At 45.5% G+C, this 13,710-nt stretch overlaps 1 protein-coding gene across 2 annotated transcripts; it reads right to left on the bottom strand.

Annotated features, from left to right (window-relative positions):
* Nucleotides 1–2,981: 2,981 nt before the first annotated feature.
* Nucleotides 2,982–9,430, bottom strand: LOC119316600 (disease resistance protein RGA5-like). 2 transcript variants are annotated; one of them, XM_037590963.1, is made up of 8 exons: nucleotides 9,251–9,430; nucleotides 8,914–9,143; nucleotides 8,760–8,825; nucleotides 8,558–8,665; nucleotides 7,491–8,350; nucleotides 4,506–6,502; nucleotides 4,326–4,392; nucleotides 2,982–3,270 (listed from the first exon to the last, which is right to left on the bottom strand). In XM_037590963.1, the coding sequence occupies exons 5-7, from the start codon at nucleotides 8,318–8,320 to the stop codon at nucleotides 4,358–4,360; spliced, it is 2,862 nt and encodes a 953-aa protein (XP_037446860.1). In that variant the 5' UTR covers nucleotides 8,321–8,350; nucleotides 8,558–8,665; nucleotides 8,760–8,825; nucleotides 8,914–9,143; nucleotides 9,251–9,430; the 3' UTR covers nucleotides 2,982–3,270; nucleotides 4,326–4,357. The 2 variants fall into 2 exon arrangements, with proteins under 2 accessions (XP_037446860.1, XP_037446853.1); XM_037590956.1 differs by having other exon boundaries at nucleotides 8,914–9,430.
* Nucleotides 9,431–13,710: the final 4,280 nt, after the last annotated feature.

Genomic DNA, 13,710 nt, shown 5'->3' with positions numbered 1-13,710 from the left:
ACAACCTATGCATCCCCACACGACATTGATCTATAGACAGGAAAATAGGAAGAGAGTGAAGGCAAGCAGGTTGTTACCATGTTACGGACATGGTCAAGCGCGGTTTCTCTCTCATGTGCATTTTGTCGACTCACCCGAGTGCTTCCAGGAAGCAGCTTCTTTTTCTTGTAGCAGGCCGAGGTGCCGATCCGTACGCCATGAAAGGTGGAGCCAACTGGGTTCTGTCACCCACCGCATTTGAAAACCACATTTGAAATGTTAGACCCACATTAGTACAATGCAGAGAGAAAGGAAAAGACAAAGTAGTACTAACTGTGAAAGCCACTCTTATATCTTACTTGGTCATTTTGTCAAACACCTTCCGTGAAGACAGGTGACTGGGGCATCATCACTGAGAGAGAGGACTAATGGAAGGAGACGGATGGCAACAGCGAGGTGGGATTCACTTGATGCCCGCGACTAGCAGATGATCGGTGCTGCCTCCAGAACAGTGAGGGTCCGGGCGTTGGTGACAAGGGAGGCGGAGGCGGTGGAGGTAGGCGCCTCACCAGCGAGCAGGTGGCGGAGGGGGAGTGCATCCGGGAGCAGCGGGAGGAAGGAAGGAAGGAAGGGATGGATAGCATGGCATTGCCAGCAGAGCCATCCGTCCCATCGGGGCCCGCTCGCCGGTGATCTTTTTTCCATGTCTGTTCTCTCTGTCGTTGTGGGGATTAGATTACGCTGTCTATAGTTCAGTGTCCGGTGTCCAGTATTAGCATGCATAGTTCAGAGCTCTTCACCATCTTTGTGTCCTCTGGTCCGCCACTGTCGGTACAATCATCTAGTCGTTTCCGTTTTAGGTCGAGCAAATTTTACAGAAGAAAAAGGAAGCGAGAAAATGTGCGAGCAATCACGAAAGATGAAGCATATGCATGTAAAATAAATAAATAAGAGAACATATTAACTAGGTGTAGCAGCGTACACAAATGTCACTTGGTACGTTCTGTTCTATTCTAACCAGCATAAACCAAAAAAAAATTTTAAACGAGGCAAAAGATTTGTCATTTTCATTGACTAAGAAGAAGAGAGTTGCCCGGTTAATGAACGGAAACCCGGACGAGAACCGAAGCAACACGCCCATAGAAGGGCATTCCGGCCGACCTGGCACCCACAAGACCTCACACGCCGTCGAGGTTGCCAGCAATGTCATCGTCATCACCTCTCCTCGAGCAGGCGACTCCGACTACATCATTGACAACCTGTCAAGACCCTTCCGAGCAAACGACACTTGAGGACCTTGTCGGCCACAGCCAACAATCGGCCGAGACATCAAAGACTGGCAGCTCCGATTTTGTTGACGCGCTTCACATGAGAAAGTTGCAAGCCTCGCATCGACCTAGTCCATCGCAACCCTTGAAGAGCACCGTCCGCTGAAACCGCCCTTATGGAGTCATCGTTATCGCAGGGACCCCGCCACGCACAGCTTCGACTTCTCTGTCCCAGCGAGAAACAAACATAGGAGCACCCGATGGCGCACCGGACCGTCGACATCAGAAGGAACAACTGCGACCTAGCTCGCCATGCAAGTCGCAACGCCAACCGCCTACATTGCCGGACGGACACCAGCCGACCGCAATGCTGTGAGCATCCAGCCTCTGGAATGCACGAACACGACCAAATCTCTTCAAAACGACGCCTCAAAGGGGGATGCGACGACGTCCGACCCGTTTGGTCTTAGGCTTTCGCCTAAAAAGCCTAAACCAGTAGTAGAGGTCGGATCTCCACGGCGGTGGCTTCAAGAAGAAAACCGACGACAATAGCCGTCGCCGTTGCCGCCGGCGACCGCCAACAGCCGGGTAGGCCTTCACCATCCCCATGCGCCGCATCCCGCTGGCCTGCCACCTCCCGCACAACAGCAGTGCTGCCGCCACGTGGGAGCACCACAAAGCTTACCGAGCCGCGGCAGGAGGCGACGCGGGCGTCTGTGTTCACCCAGACTGCTGCTTAGAGCATCGGGTGTGGAGTAGTTTCGTTGCAAGATTCAGTCCACATAAACCCATTTCTGTTCATATATTTTTAACTAGGTGTAGCAGCGTACACAATGTCACTTGGTACATTTCTGTTCCTAATCAACCTGGTATATTGAATGATCTAGTTAATAAACCGGCATAAATATATAGCCCTTTCCATCACTGTCAGATTTAGGCTTCATTTGGCTTTGCGACGACGCTTTTAAAAGTACAAAAATAATTTGCTACCATGGGTACACATGCTAGTTGGAAGTACACTATAAAAATACTTGTTAGTTGGAATCACACTTTCCATCTGTAACAGAAACATGTTGGTAGAACTAGGAAATACTTTTTTAATAACATACCCAACAGTGAAGTGTGGTTTTTATTCATTTCATCACGAAACTGATAATACACCCTCAGGTTTGTCCGGTTCAGATTAAAAACAAAAAACACCAGCCTGTCATGGGCTAGCCCTCCCATGTAACAACATGCAAAACGGAGCAGCAACGATGGCCCTCAAACTGAAGCAAAGGAAAGCAGGCTACCCTTGTAATTGAGGATCAATTCAGTCCAACACCCTTACTTATTCATTACAAAACCAACCAATATCTCTTTGTGCAAGCTGAGTGCCATTTATAAGAAGAGCAGAGCAGCATGTACAAACATGCAAAACAGAGCACAAAATTTGTTAGAATTAATCCGAGACACTCCGTCGATCATCCGACGATCAAGCAATCACACAAGCACGACACCGAGATTTATTAACGAGGTTCACCGATATGGCTACATCCCCGGGGCTTGACTACGGGCGCTCCTCCCCGTGACACCGTCACAATACTGCACACTGGCCACCCGGTCGCAGGCACATGCCGCCGGCTCCCCCTTGCGCGCCTGTGCTATTATGTTGGCATAGGTTACATCGTGTGTCTATCCCCTCTATATATGAGAGGCCTAGGATACAAGCGTCCTACCAGGACACGACTCCACATCCTATGTAAACACGATACAACTACAAGTCCAACTATAACCTACCTTGTACACTATATTCGACACAACTCTAACAAAATTTGTCCGGTTCAGCTTATAAAAGCTAAAGCAGAGCAGCATGTTACTCCAACACCATTACTTATTCATTACAAAACCAAGCAACATCTCTTTATTTCTGCAAGCTGACTGCCATTTAAAAGAAGCTCATCAAACAACTTCCAGCGAAACTCCAAACTTTTCCATCCTTCAATTCTCCGATGCCACCAGCAGTAACCGCGGCCCCCACTACCTGCACGTCGTGAAATACATTTCTCTGTAAGCTACAAACATCCAATATTTAACTTTGCAACCTACACAGCTGGGATTCGTAGGAAAAATATTTTTCAACCAATTATCATTCCTCGTTCTCCAAATAGACCAAATAACAGCCGCTACACCTAACCCGCAAAAAAAAAACAGCCGCTACACCTACAGTAACCAAATTCCTATCTGTAGTACTGAAATTAATCACCCAATCACTAAGTCCCTCCATGCTAACAGGAAGTCAGGAACTGTATCAAAACCACATGTGTTCCAAATATAATGAGCAACCGAACACTTCAAAAAGATATGACCCACTGACTCTTTTCTACTGTAAAAGATGCCAATTTTCCAGTTCCACACTACCTCTATGATTCAGATTATCTCTGCTTAAGATACTATTTCTGAATCCTAACCACAGTAATAATTTCATCTTAATTAAGTAGAACTTTTACATACCAAAATTTTCTGCATGGTCGTTTCACTTATGAGCTTTGAAAGCTATATGCATAGAACGCACAGAAATTTGAAAGGCCGTCTACATGCTTCAGACTAAAACCTTCACAATTAGTAGATTCCTTCTAAATTTCTGAGCAGTGAAATTAATGCTAGGACTGGAGCTACAGAGATATGCTTACACAAAAATAAATTGTATAACCTGGAGTACTTGTCAGCTAAAACAAGATGCCCTATCCACAAATCTTCCCAAAATCTACTTCCGTCCCCACCACCAACTACCCTTCTACAAGATTGCATAATAAATCCTAAAATCATTACTCCCTCCGTTCCAAATTACTTGTCGTGGTTTTAGTTCAAATTTGAACTAAAACCACGACGAGTAATTTGGAACGGAGGGAGTAGCTTTCATCAGCACTTGCCAAAACTGAGATTGAGCAAGTTTCAGACTACACTGCCAATTTTACTTCTCTCATGCCTCCTAGTGAAGCGCAGTATACCAGTGTAGCAACAAGCTGAGCTCTAGAGATGGAGAAAGAAAGGTAGTGGAAAATATAATCAGTAAATACGTAAATACCAAGAGTACACCTGATGCACTGTGAATCCCCCTGCGTCGTAAATCAGTTCTCCTCACACAAATCGTCATCATGAGCACCTTGGCAGATTCAGAGATCAAAATACATGCGGAAAGCAATAAGGTCAGTCCGTCATTGAGAAAAGAAAACATATGTAAGTGCACAAGTAATTAATTAGGTTGGACATGCGTACCTTCTGCTATACTATATGCGAACATGTTAATTTCAATCGCGGGATGGTTGGGATGGGCTTCGAGGGCGCACCTCACCGCAGCCTCCGCTTCCTTGAACTCCCCAACCCTCGCTCCACCACAATACATCCAAACCCTGACATACCGCCGAAGGGAGAGCAGGTTCCCCTGCAGGCCCAAGTCGAAACCACAATTACCATCCTCTTTCGCCACCCGCACGCCCAGGCTGAACTCAACTGCCTCCGCCCTCGGCAAAGCTCCTGGTTCAAACATTAGCTGCGTCGCTGACCCACAATTCAACTCAAACTGTACCATACAGCGGAACCCATCTGCACGGATGACTAGCAGCCGCTGTGTTTGGTGGGTGCTCCTTATGCAGAGCCGGCGAAGGGACAGCAACCCCCCGATGATTTCCACGTCCTCCTGTTGCACTTCCTTCACTGAATCGAGGATTAAATCAGAGAGGTTCGAGAGATGTGAGGAGTCTCTCTTTATCCACCCTCGCAGTGTAGAGAGTTGGCTGGGCATCCAAGACTCAAATTCACGGAGATGTACAGGAGGCACCCAACGTTCTCCCAAGAGATCCATCAGTTCAGAAGATGTTTCTCTGGAATTGCAATCAATACGTAGACTTTCAATACGATGTAAGTTGCACAGAGAATTAACGAAACCTTCATACAAATCCAAACTACCATCCTTGAACTCAATATGAAGCTTCCTTAGCCTTGCCAGATTGCCAAATTCTTGTGCAATAATGTTCAGAGAGATCAAGACCCCCCTCAACACTTCTATGGATGTCAGATTCTGCAACACACCAGCTGCTGGAACCAGCTTACAGGGACAAACATTTAGGCAGATTAATCTTCTCAAATTACAAAGAGTGGACGGCAATTCATCTAGGTATTTATTGATTCTAAGATCCAACACCTCCAAAAATTGCAACTTTCCTATCTCAGCCGAGAGTTCCCTGAATCCAATACCTGATAGACCAAGGTATCTCAGGTGAATTAGGTGTCCAACACCTTCCAGGCTGCTACTTTTTCTCAGGTTACAGGCCGACAAATCAAGTACACGCAAAACTTCAAACCTTGACAGGGTTGGCATGATCTTAATAGCAGATTTAAAGATAGTAATGGATCTTACTCGTGATATACCCATGAAATCTCTGAGAGGTGTGCCTTGATGATCTTTATTTCTGTCTTGAATGGACAAACGACGAACATTGCCTTGAAAAGACATGTTATCCCCAGTACCATCCAATACATAAACAAACTTTGCTTCATGTGACAAGTTGCAGATTAGATCAAGAACCATATCATGTACACGGCAACCATATACCTGGCCTATATTATCATATATTGGCTGGATCATACTTCTATTAATGAGTTGGTTGAAGTAGTTTAATCCGACCAAAAACAGGCTGGTCCCTTGATCTCCATGGTGGACAAATCCTTCGGCCACCCACTTCCATATCAGTCTATCTCTATCAATGGTGCTATCTTCTGGATATATACATAGGTATAGTAGACAAGTTTTCAGATGAGACGGTAGATTATAATAGCTGAAAGATAGTATTCTCCGCATCTCAACCAAACTATTATCTTTTGTTACTCCGGAGCCAAGGGACTGGAGTAGAATATCCCACTCATGCTTTGGTTTCACTTGCTGGCCACTAGCCAAAGCACTAGCAATAGTAATGATGGCCAGTGGTACTCCACCACATTTCTTCAATATGTCTTCAGACACTTGTTGAAATTCACTTGGGCATCCACTAGCGTCAGGAAATATTCTCTTATGAAAGAGCCTTCTGGAGTCATCAGTAGAAAGAGATTTCATTTTATATATTGAATCATCAGCCGATAAGCAACATGATTTGGAGACATCGAAATCGCGGGTTGTGGTTATTAGCCGACTGCCTAGATTATTCCTGTTGGAGAAAGCAAAGCTAATGCCTTCCCACAGTTTTTCATCCCATATATCATCAATTATCACAAGATACCTACATCAGTTCAGAGTATCAGTGTAAGGTCTACACATATCACAAAGCCTTTGCTAGAAGCCATATGAATATATTGGTGGAACTACACTTCTATAAGGGCATATATTCAGAAACAAACTCGTAACAAACATGCATCATAAACTTGATAACCTGACCACAAAGCATGCATTATGATCCTACAGTCAGATGATGAACAAAATGAACTAATATTTATGATTCAAGGGAGTAAAACACAACTAGCAAATTGCTGGATCAGTGACCATATGTAAAATACAATTAACTACGGAAGTTAAAATGGTCAGGTAGATATATTGGGAAGACCCTAGTACAGATTAGCCCACCAATTTAATATATGACAGCTAATGAACCTCTTGGATACCCACTCAAATAGTGTAGCATTATCCTTTTGTCTATGTTTTGCTGATAGTAAGATTCTAAAATAAGGGCATACATGGAAAATATAATGTGATAGTGAAGAGACAATTTAACTCCTTGTTTGGTCATGAATCCAATATACAACATATAATGCGATAATGAAGAGACAATTGGTAGCCTTTGGCACACGTTGTCACCCTTTAAAATCTGTGTTTTAAAACTGTCCGGGTTAGGAGAAAGATAGAAATAAGTTTGATTGAAAAAATTGTAACATTTATCTTACTCTTTCTTTCCTTCCTTTTGCCATGTTGGTGTATTATTTGTTACAGTTGTCATTACACTCACTTTGGTGTAACGTAAAATGTTTAGATAGATTTCTTGGACCAATGCCAATAAGTTTCAGCCATTGTAACAAATGCAACAAGAAGTAGTTACTAATTATTTCGATAAAGGAGGGAAGAATCAAACATATATACTTATACAGGCGTGAAATTGAGCACCTATAAGGTTTACAGTTTAGTGCAAACTGCATACATCAGTAAAGGTGACCTTGAAAATTATTCTGAACCCTTCCGTGTGACGTACAATATATTTACACACAACTGATGCATACCTTTTGTTCTCTAGGAATTCATGAAGCTTTTTGATGAGCTGATTGGCACCCAGCATAGCAAGATCTGATTGAGGGTTGCCAAGATCAAGGAGGATATCCCTTAAAACCTTCTTCATATCAGGATTCTGCCCAACCGGAACAAATGCCCGACAATCAAAATCACCTTTAATCTTGTCGTATACTGCTCTAGCAAGAGTGGTCTTGCCTAATCCGCCAAATCCAACAACGGAGACCTTCTTTAGTCTGTTCTTAGAGGCATCATCACCCTCCATGGAGAGCAACCTCATGAGCTCCTGGTCCTTCTTCCCATATATGCCAACTAGCTCCGTCGCTTCTGCGTACAAAGCTCGAAGACAAGGATCGATAGTAATTGGTTCCGTAGGATTAGGAACAACTACCTTGTTCCTGTCACGCCTAGCAGCCACCTCCTGGAGTTGCTCCTTGATTTCCTTGACCGCGTCAGCTATGCGATGGTGATTCTTGGCTTTCTTGAACAAGCCGATCATCTTGTTCTTGAGCTCCTTGAATCTGCTGGAGTTGTCGTGAGGCAGCTGAATGCCGTCGCCATCCACGCGTACGAGGAACTTGTCAACGACATCCTCCATGTTGTAGGAGAGGTCTCTGACCTCGTCGGCCCAGAGCTTGACTTGCCCGTCGAGCTGGTCCGGCGGCACCTCGCCAACCTTGATGAGGGCAGCGTGCATGCTCTCAAGCTCCTTCCTGAGGAACTCGACATCTTTCTTGACGCGCTTGTGCAGGTTGTACTCATCCATGAGCAGCTGACCCAGCTTGGGGAGCAGGCTGCCCATGGCACCCGTGACGATATTCATGAGAGCTCGCTGGAGCAATCAGCTGGAAACCTGTAAATGGAGGAATAAGGGGAGTTGTAATGCAATCCAAATTCTGTGAAGGCTCGAATGAGCTCTAGCCTCTAGAACTGAGCAGCCAAATTAAAGCTTAGCATAAGGGGAGCTGTAATCCAATCCTAACTGTGTGAAGCTTTAATTTCAACTAGCTCTCGAACGGAGTTGCCAAACCAAAACTTAGCGAGACTGGACTAAACCCACCTCAGTGCTTCATGGGCAGAGCTGAAGACAACGGCGTCGTAGGGGACAACGAAGCGGAAGTGGTGCCAGCGCACCACATGCAAGATGCGTGAGGCCGCTTCACTCGATCTGGAATAATAAGTAATAAGAACGTATATTCTACTAGCAAATCAGCAGATTAATAAGAAGAGAATAGCAAGAAAGATGGGAGGGAAATTTTTACCAGGCCGCTAGACGGGTCCGTGCCTTGGATGCATGGTGCTCTGAATAATGACTGGAAACTGCCACCCTGGATTCAACCAACGAAAATCGATGAGACTCTTTAGATCCACACAAGCATTGCTACTTTACTGGAAACAAATCGACATGAAATATACCCGAAATGTCCATGGAGGTTGGATGAGATCAGCAACAAGGCGGATCAATCTGTTCCAGGCCGTGCAATGGAGGAGACTGAGAGGAAGCAGAGACGAGGAGCAGAAGAAGACCAAGAGCGGCCAAGAGAGGAAATTGCTTGGAATATAGAAGTACTCCGTGGGAAGCGAGACGAAGAGCAGAGGAATACAGTAGTACTCTGTAGTCTGTATTAGAGCCCCACGATCCCACCCTGGATTCAATCAACACAAATGGGTCAGAATCTCAAGCACGAGAACTAATAAGTTTTGGATCCAAGCATTGCTACTTTAACTGGAAACAAATCGACAGGAAATACACCCAAAATGTCCACGGTCGCCAATAGGGCAGTTGGTTGGCAGGGGCGAGGACGGAGGAGGAGAGGACCAAGGAGGAGAGCAACAAGGGTGGATCAATCTTATTCAAGGGAGAGCAACGGAGGAGATGACTGAGATGAGAGGAAGGGAGCGCTCAGTGGAAGACCAACACGGCAGTCAATCAAGAGAAAAAAGTACTGTACTCTAGCACGCTCTTTGAATAGTACTAGAGGGAGAGAACACAGAGACACGCATTCAGTTAAATATAACGCAGTGCCACCAGTCCACTAGCCATGCTTCAAAAACCTCAAACGATATCATTATCCCAAAATGGCCCTTTTAAAATTTAAGCATAATCCTCCATAAATGTATCCTCATATTTGACAGCTTGAAGTTATGCTAAACCGGGGTTATCCTCCTTTTCGAAAATAATAGTACATGTAGTGATGCTAAACCAAACATCAAACGGTATAGCATCGATATCTAAGGACATATTTCAAAATAAGTTTTTGAAGAAGCTAGTGAAAAAATAAGTTCGAAAGAGCTATTTAGAGGAAACACCACGTGCTTCACTGTATTAAGGGCAATGCATTGGTGTGCGGCTCCGGCGTGGAGGGCGAGGGCGGTCATCAACCTCACCTCCAGCATCGAGGAGTAGGATATTTAAGATTTACTTTTTGCAAATTTTAACACGCTCCCTCTTACCCCCTCTTTTTACATGTGAGGTAAGAAGGTAAGAGTTAATCAGACCACTAATTAGTTTTTATTAGCGGTCTTTTGAGTTGTGAAATGGCTCAGAGTCCACCTTGTTTAAGGCATAGGGTTGTATGGCCAGTGCTTGGGGGACATTTTGGGGGTGTATGTGTGACTAACGTCGTTTGAGATGCCCTTACCCCTGCCAGTTGGGTTGGTGAGTCACCTGCCAGACTTATTGCATCTACCCTCTCTCCTCCATCCTGACAATGGGCAGATGGTAAAGTACTCCTATGCAGTACAAAAGCAATGAATACTCTCTACCAAACCGAAATATTCAAATTGGACGGAGGGGCTCATTTCATTACTAGTTACAAAGAGCAAAGCTAATTAGTTACTATAGTGTAATTAACTAATAAATGTGATTAAATTTGCACTAGACCGAACTCTTCACCAATCAACTTTTTCCAACGAATCTTCACTGAGTCACTAATATTCTCTTACTACCTGCGTTTTGCATTCAAAATATGAAATTAGTCTTAACTAGTCCATCTCCTCGAATATATTTTCACATGGACACCGAGATAACTTCATAAAGCAAACTTATTTTGAAAAACTGAAATTTTAGATAACTTCATAAAGCAAACTTATTGTGACAAAAATATACCCATATTTCACTATGCTAAGAGCATCTTTAACAACATACTAAAAAATGAGTCCAATATCAAAAAACTGAAATTTTAGATTTTTTGGCCCCCAAACTGCTCCAAAAGCAGACCTAAAATTGCATGGAGACTAAATTTTCTTGGTAGTATCCTAAATTTTGCTATGCCCATCATTCATGTCAACACTACTCTAACTACACACCTCCCCACACCCATCATCCATGTCAGCATGCCTCGTTTGCCACTTTGTTGGCATGAAACTGGACTTTTCGTTGCATTAATTGTGTTTTTTTCGTTTGATTCATTGGGTTTTGTGTTCCAACAAAATTTCACTCTACAGCCATGGCATCTTGGGACGTACAATACGTTGTTTAAAAGATGCGCGTTGCATGCCGCCTCGAACGTCATAAACTAAACTAGGTGTGTTTGCATGCGCGTCGCCAGTCACCAAGCCCCAAGGTCAGATCTAGAACCCAGCTAGCAGTTGAGATCCCACGGACACTCTGATGCTCCTTGTGAACTCGTAGTCTTGGCCTCTCTGCAGCGCTCAAGCATAGATTGTTAGTTGTTGTCACCCGGCTCTTAGCATAGTTGTGTTGTTTGTCGATTCCGCGTTTTCAATGTGATTTTTGTTTTTCGGTTATCCCATGACCTCCGTTGTAAGAGCGCTTTCTCACTCGTTATATCGTTCGGCCGTGTACTATGGGTTGTCCTTCATATGTAAAATGGTGTGAAAGCCTATTTCAAGTGCTTGACTTGTTGTCGAGCTCATGCTGGGGCACCTCACCAACCTTGATAGCGTGCATTGTCTCAAGCTCCTTTGGGAGAAACTCAACATCTTTCTTAACGTACTTGTGGAGGTTGTACTCCTCCATGAGCAGCTGGCTCCTCATTGCACAAGTGTGTGTCGAGTTAGCTGCTTGTGAGCAGTGCTCTAGATCTATGGGGAGCGGGGAAGGTAGCGATCACGTGCATGTGGTGCATCTTGGGACGAATGCCGTTCAAAAGATGCGCGCGTTGGATGCTGCCTCGGACGTCATAAACTAAACTAGTTGTGTCTGCATGCTTGACGCCAGTCAGCAATCCCCGAGGTCAGATCCAAACCCAGCTAGCACTTGAGTTCTCCATTGCTCTCGCAGTGCTCCATGCATGCATGTGTCTGCTCTGTCATTGGGCTGATGTGCAGGTTTAGTTTAAGAGGAGATTGTCAGTTGTTGTCACCCGGCTCTTAGCGCTCATCTGCTTGTTTATGCTCTATACAAGGCAGTTGGAGTAGTGCGCCCAGTGGGTGCAGTGTGTACATTTCCATCTATATGCGTGAAGAACAGCAGCTGCTAGCGGAGGGTAGCGCTTTCATGCCAGCGCGTATATTTTATGCAAGTCCCCAGGATTCATCATACATGCATGCAACTTTGCAAGATACCTTTGGCACAAAAATTGTTCTGTACAGTTTTATTTGAAGTATGTTCAAGCGGAATAACCTGAGCATTTTGATTAGTAACGTGAATGGGTTATGTATTGGCGTAACAGGTGGGAACTATGAAAAAGAAAAACGAAATAAATGGAAGTGAAAGAAAAAGAGAAATGTGGATGTAAAATTTGGGAAAATAAATATAATCTAAAAATACTATATGTTATCTTGAAGATATTTGTCCAAAATCATGCATATATTAAATGGACACGATAATGTGCATGTAAAAGTTGGAATCGCAACCTGTGCAAAAATCACAAGTTTTTTTTAACACAGTACAGGGAAAACGATACATACGCGCATGCACTCATTCCTATGAATGCACACACGCACACCCTACCTTATGAGCACTTTCGAGAGACTGGACCCGCATATCATCTTGAGATATACGAAGTCGCCGTAGGTGCCTCGTCGGCGGCGTGAATGTCCCCTCCCACTGAAAGCGCATCGCCGAAAATCCTGAAATAAATTGAGGAATAATGCAAGCACCAGGACTTGAACCTTGGTGGTCTGGGGATACCACTCTCCCTCTAACCATCCAAAGACAGATTGGTTCGTAGAAAAATCACAAGCTGGATGGTTCGTAACATACACTATTTCCTTGGTCATTATGGGATCAACGTGTACGTGATAGACGTGAGATGTAATTACCGAAAAAGGCTTTCGCCCCGCTTTATAAATAAAGCAACCGCCACAGAGCATACAAACCCACACAAGTCCACACACACACCCAAGTCTGACGACAAAGTACATAGGTTCTGCTGAGGGCACAGCTCAACAAGCCCAGAAGGAAAGAAAAAACAACATCATCATCACACAAGGCGCCTAATCAGGCTCCGGCGGAGGCGGCGGTGGCGGCGGCGACAGGCGGACGGCCATCGATCGGATGTCGGCGATGAAGGCGGAGATGGCGTCACGGTCCGGGGGGCGGCTAAGCGGCCGCCAAAGCTGCAAGACACCCGCGAATTTGTAGAGAGCGTCAGTAGCGCGACGAAGGGGAGCGTGCTGGATCACAAGCTTATTGCGAACGGTCCACAGCGTCCAGGCGAGAACCCCAACCTCAAGCCACCTAATGTGGCGAGAGGACGCGGGGGACGACTGGATTTCAGCAAATAGGTCCGGGAAGTTGGTGTGGCACCAACTACCGCCGACCACCTCACGAAAGCAGCTCTAGAGAAATTGGGCGGAAACGCAGGAGAAGAAGATGTGGTTTGAGTCCTCAGGGACTCCACAGAGCGGGCAGATACCGGTGCCCGGGCCATTGCGCTTGCAGACCTCCACTCCAGACAGGACCCGACCGCGAATCCACTGCCACATGAAGATGCGAATCTTCAGTGGTACGCGGACAGACCAAACCATCGATAAGGGGAGGGGGCGGAGGAAGGGGCAATGGCCGAGTAAAGCGACTTGGTGGAGAACAGGCCCGACGGCTCCAGCCGCCACCGGACACGGTCTGACCTGCCATCCACCAACGGCTCGTGCAACGCGACGCAATCAAGCAACTCACGCCAGGCAGCGGATTCCGCCGGCCCAAAAGGGCGACGGAAAGCAAGGCGCCCCAGGTCAAGAAGAGCCCTATTGACCGAAATCATGGGGTCGACGGAGATAGAGAAGAGGGCGGGGAAGCGGTCCGCA

The sequence above is a fragment of the Triticum dicoccoides genome, chromosome 1B (genome assembly GCF_002162155.2).
Source record: "Triticum dicoccoides isolate Atlit2015 ecotype Zavitan chromosome 1B, WEW_v2.0, whole genome shotgun sequence".
In the NCBI taxonomy this organism is placed as follows: Eukaryota; Viridiplantae; Streptophyta; class Magnoliopsida; order Poales; family Poaceae; genus Triticum; species Triticum dicoccoides.
Note: the sequence above shows the minus strand (reverse complement) of the source record. Positions and strands in the feature narration are given on the sequence as shown.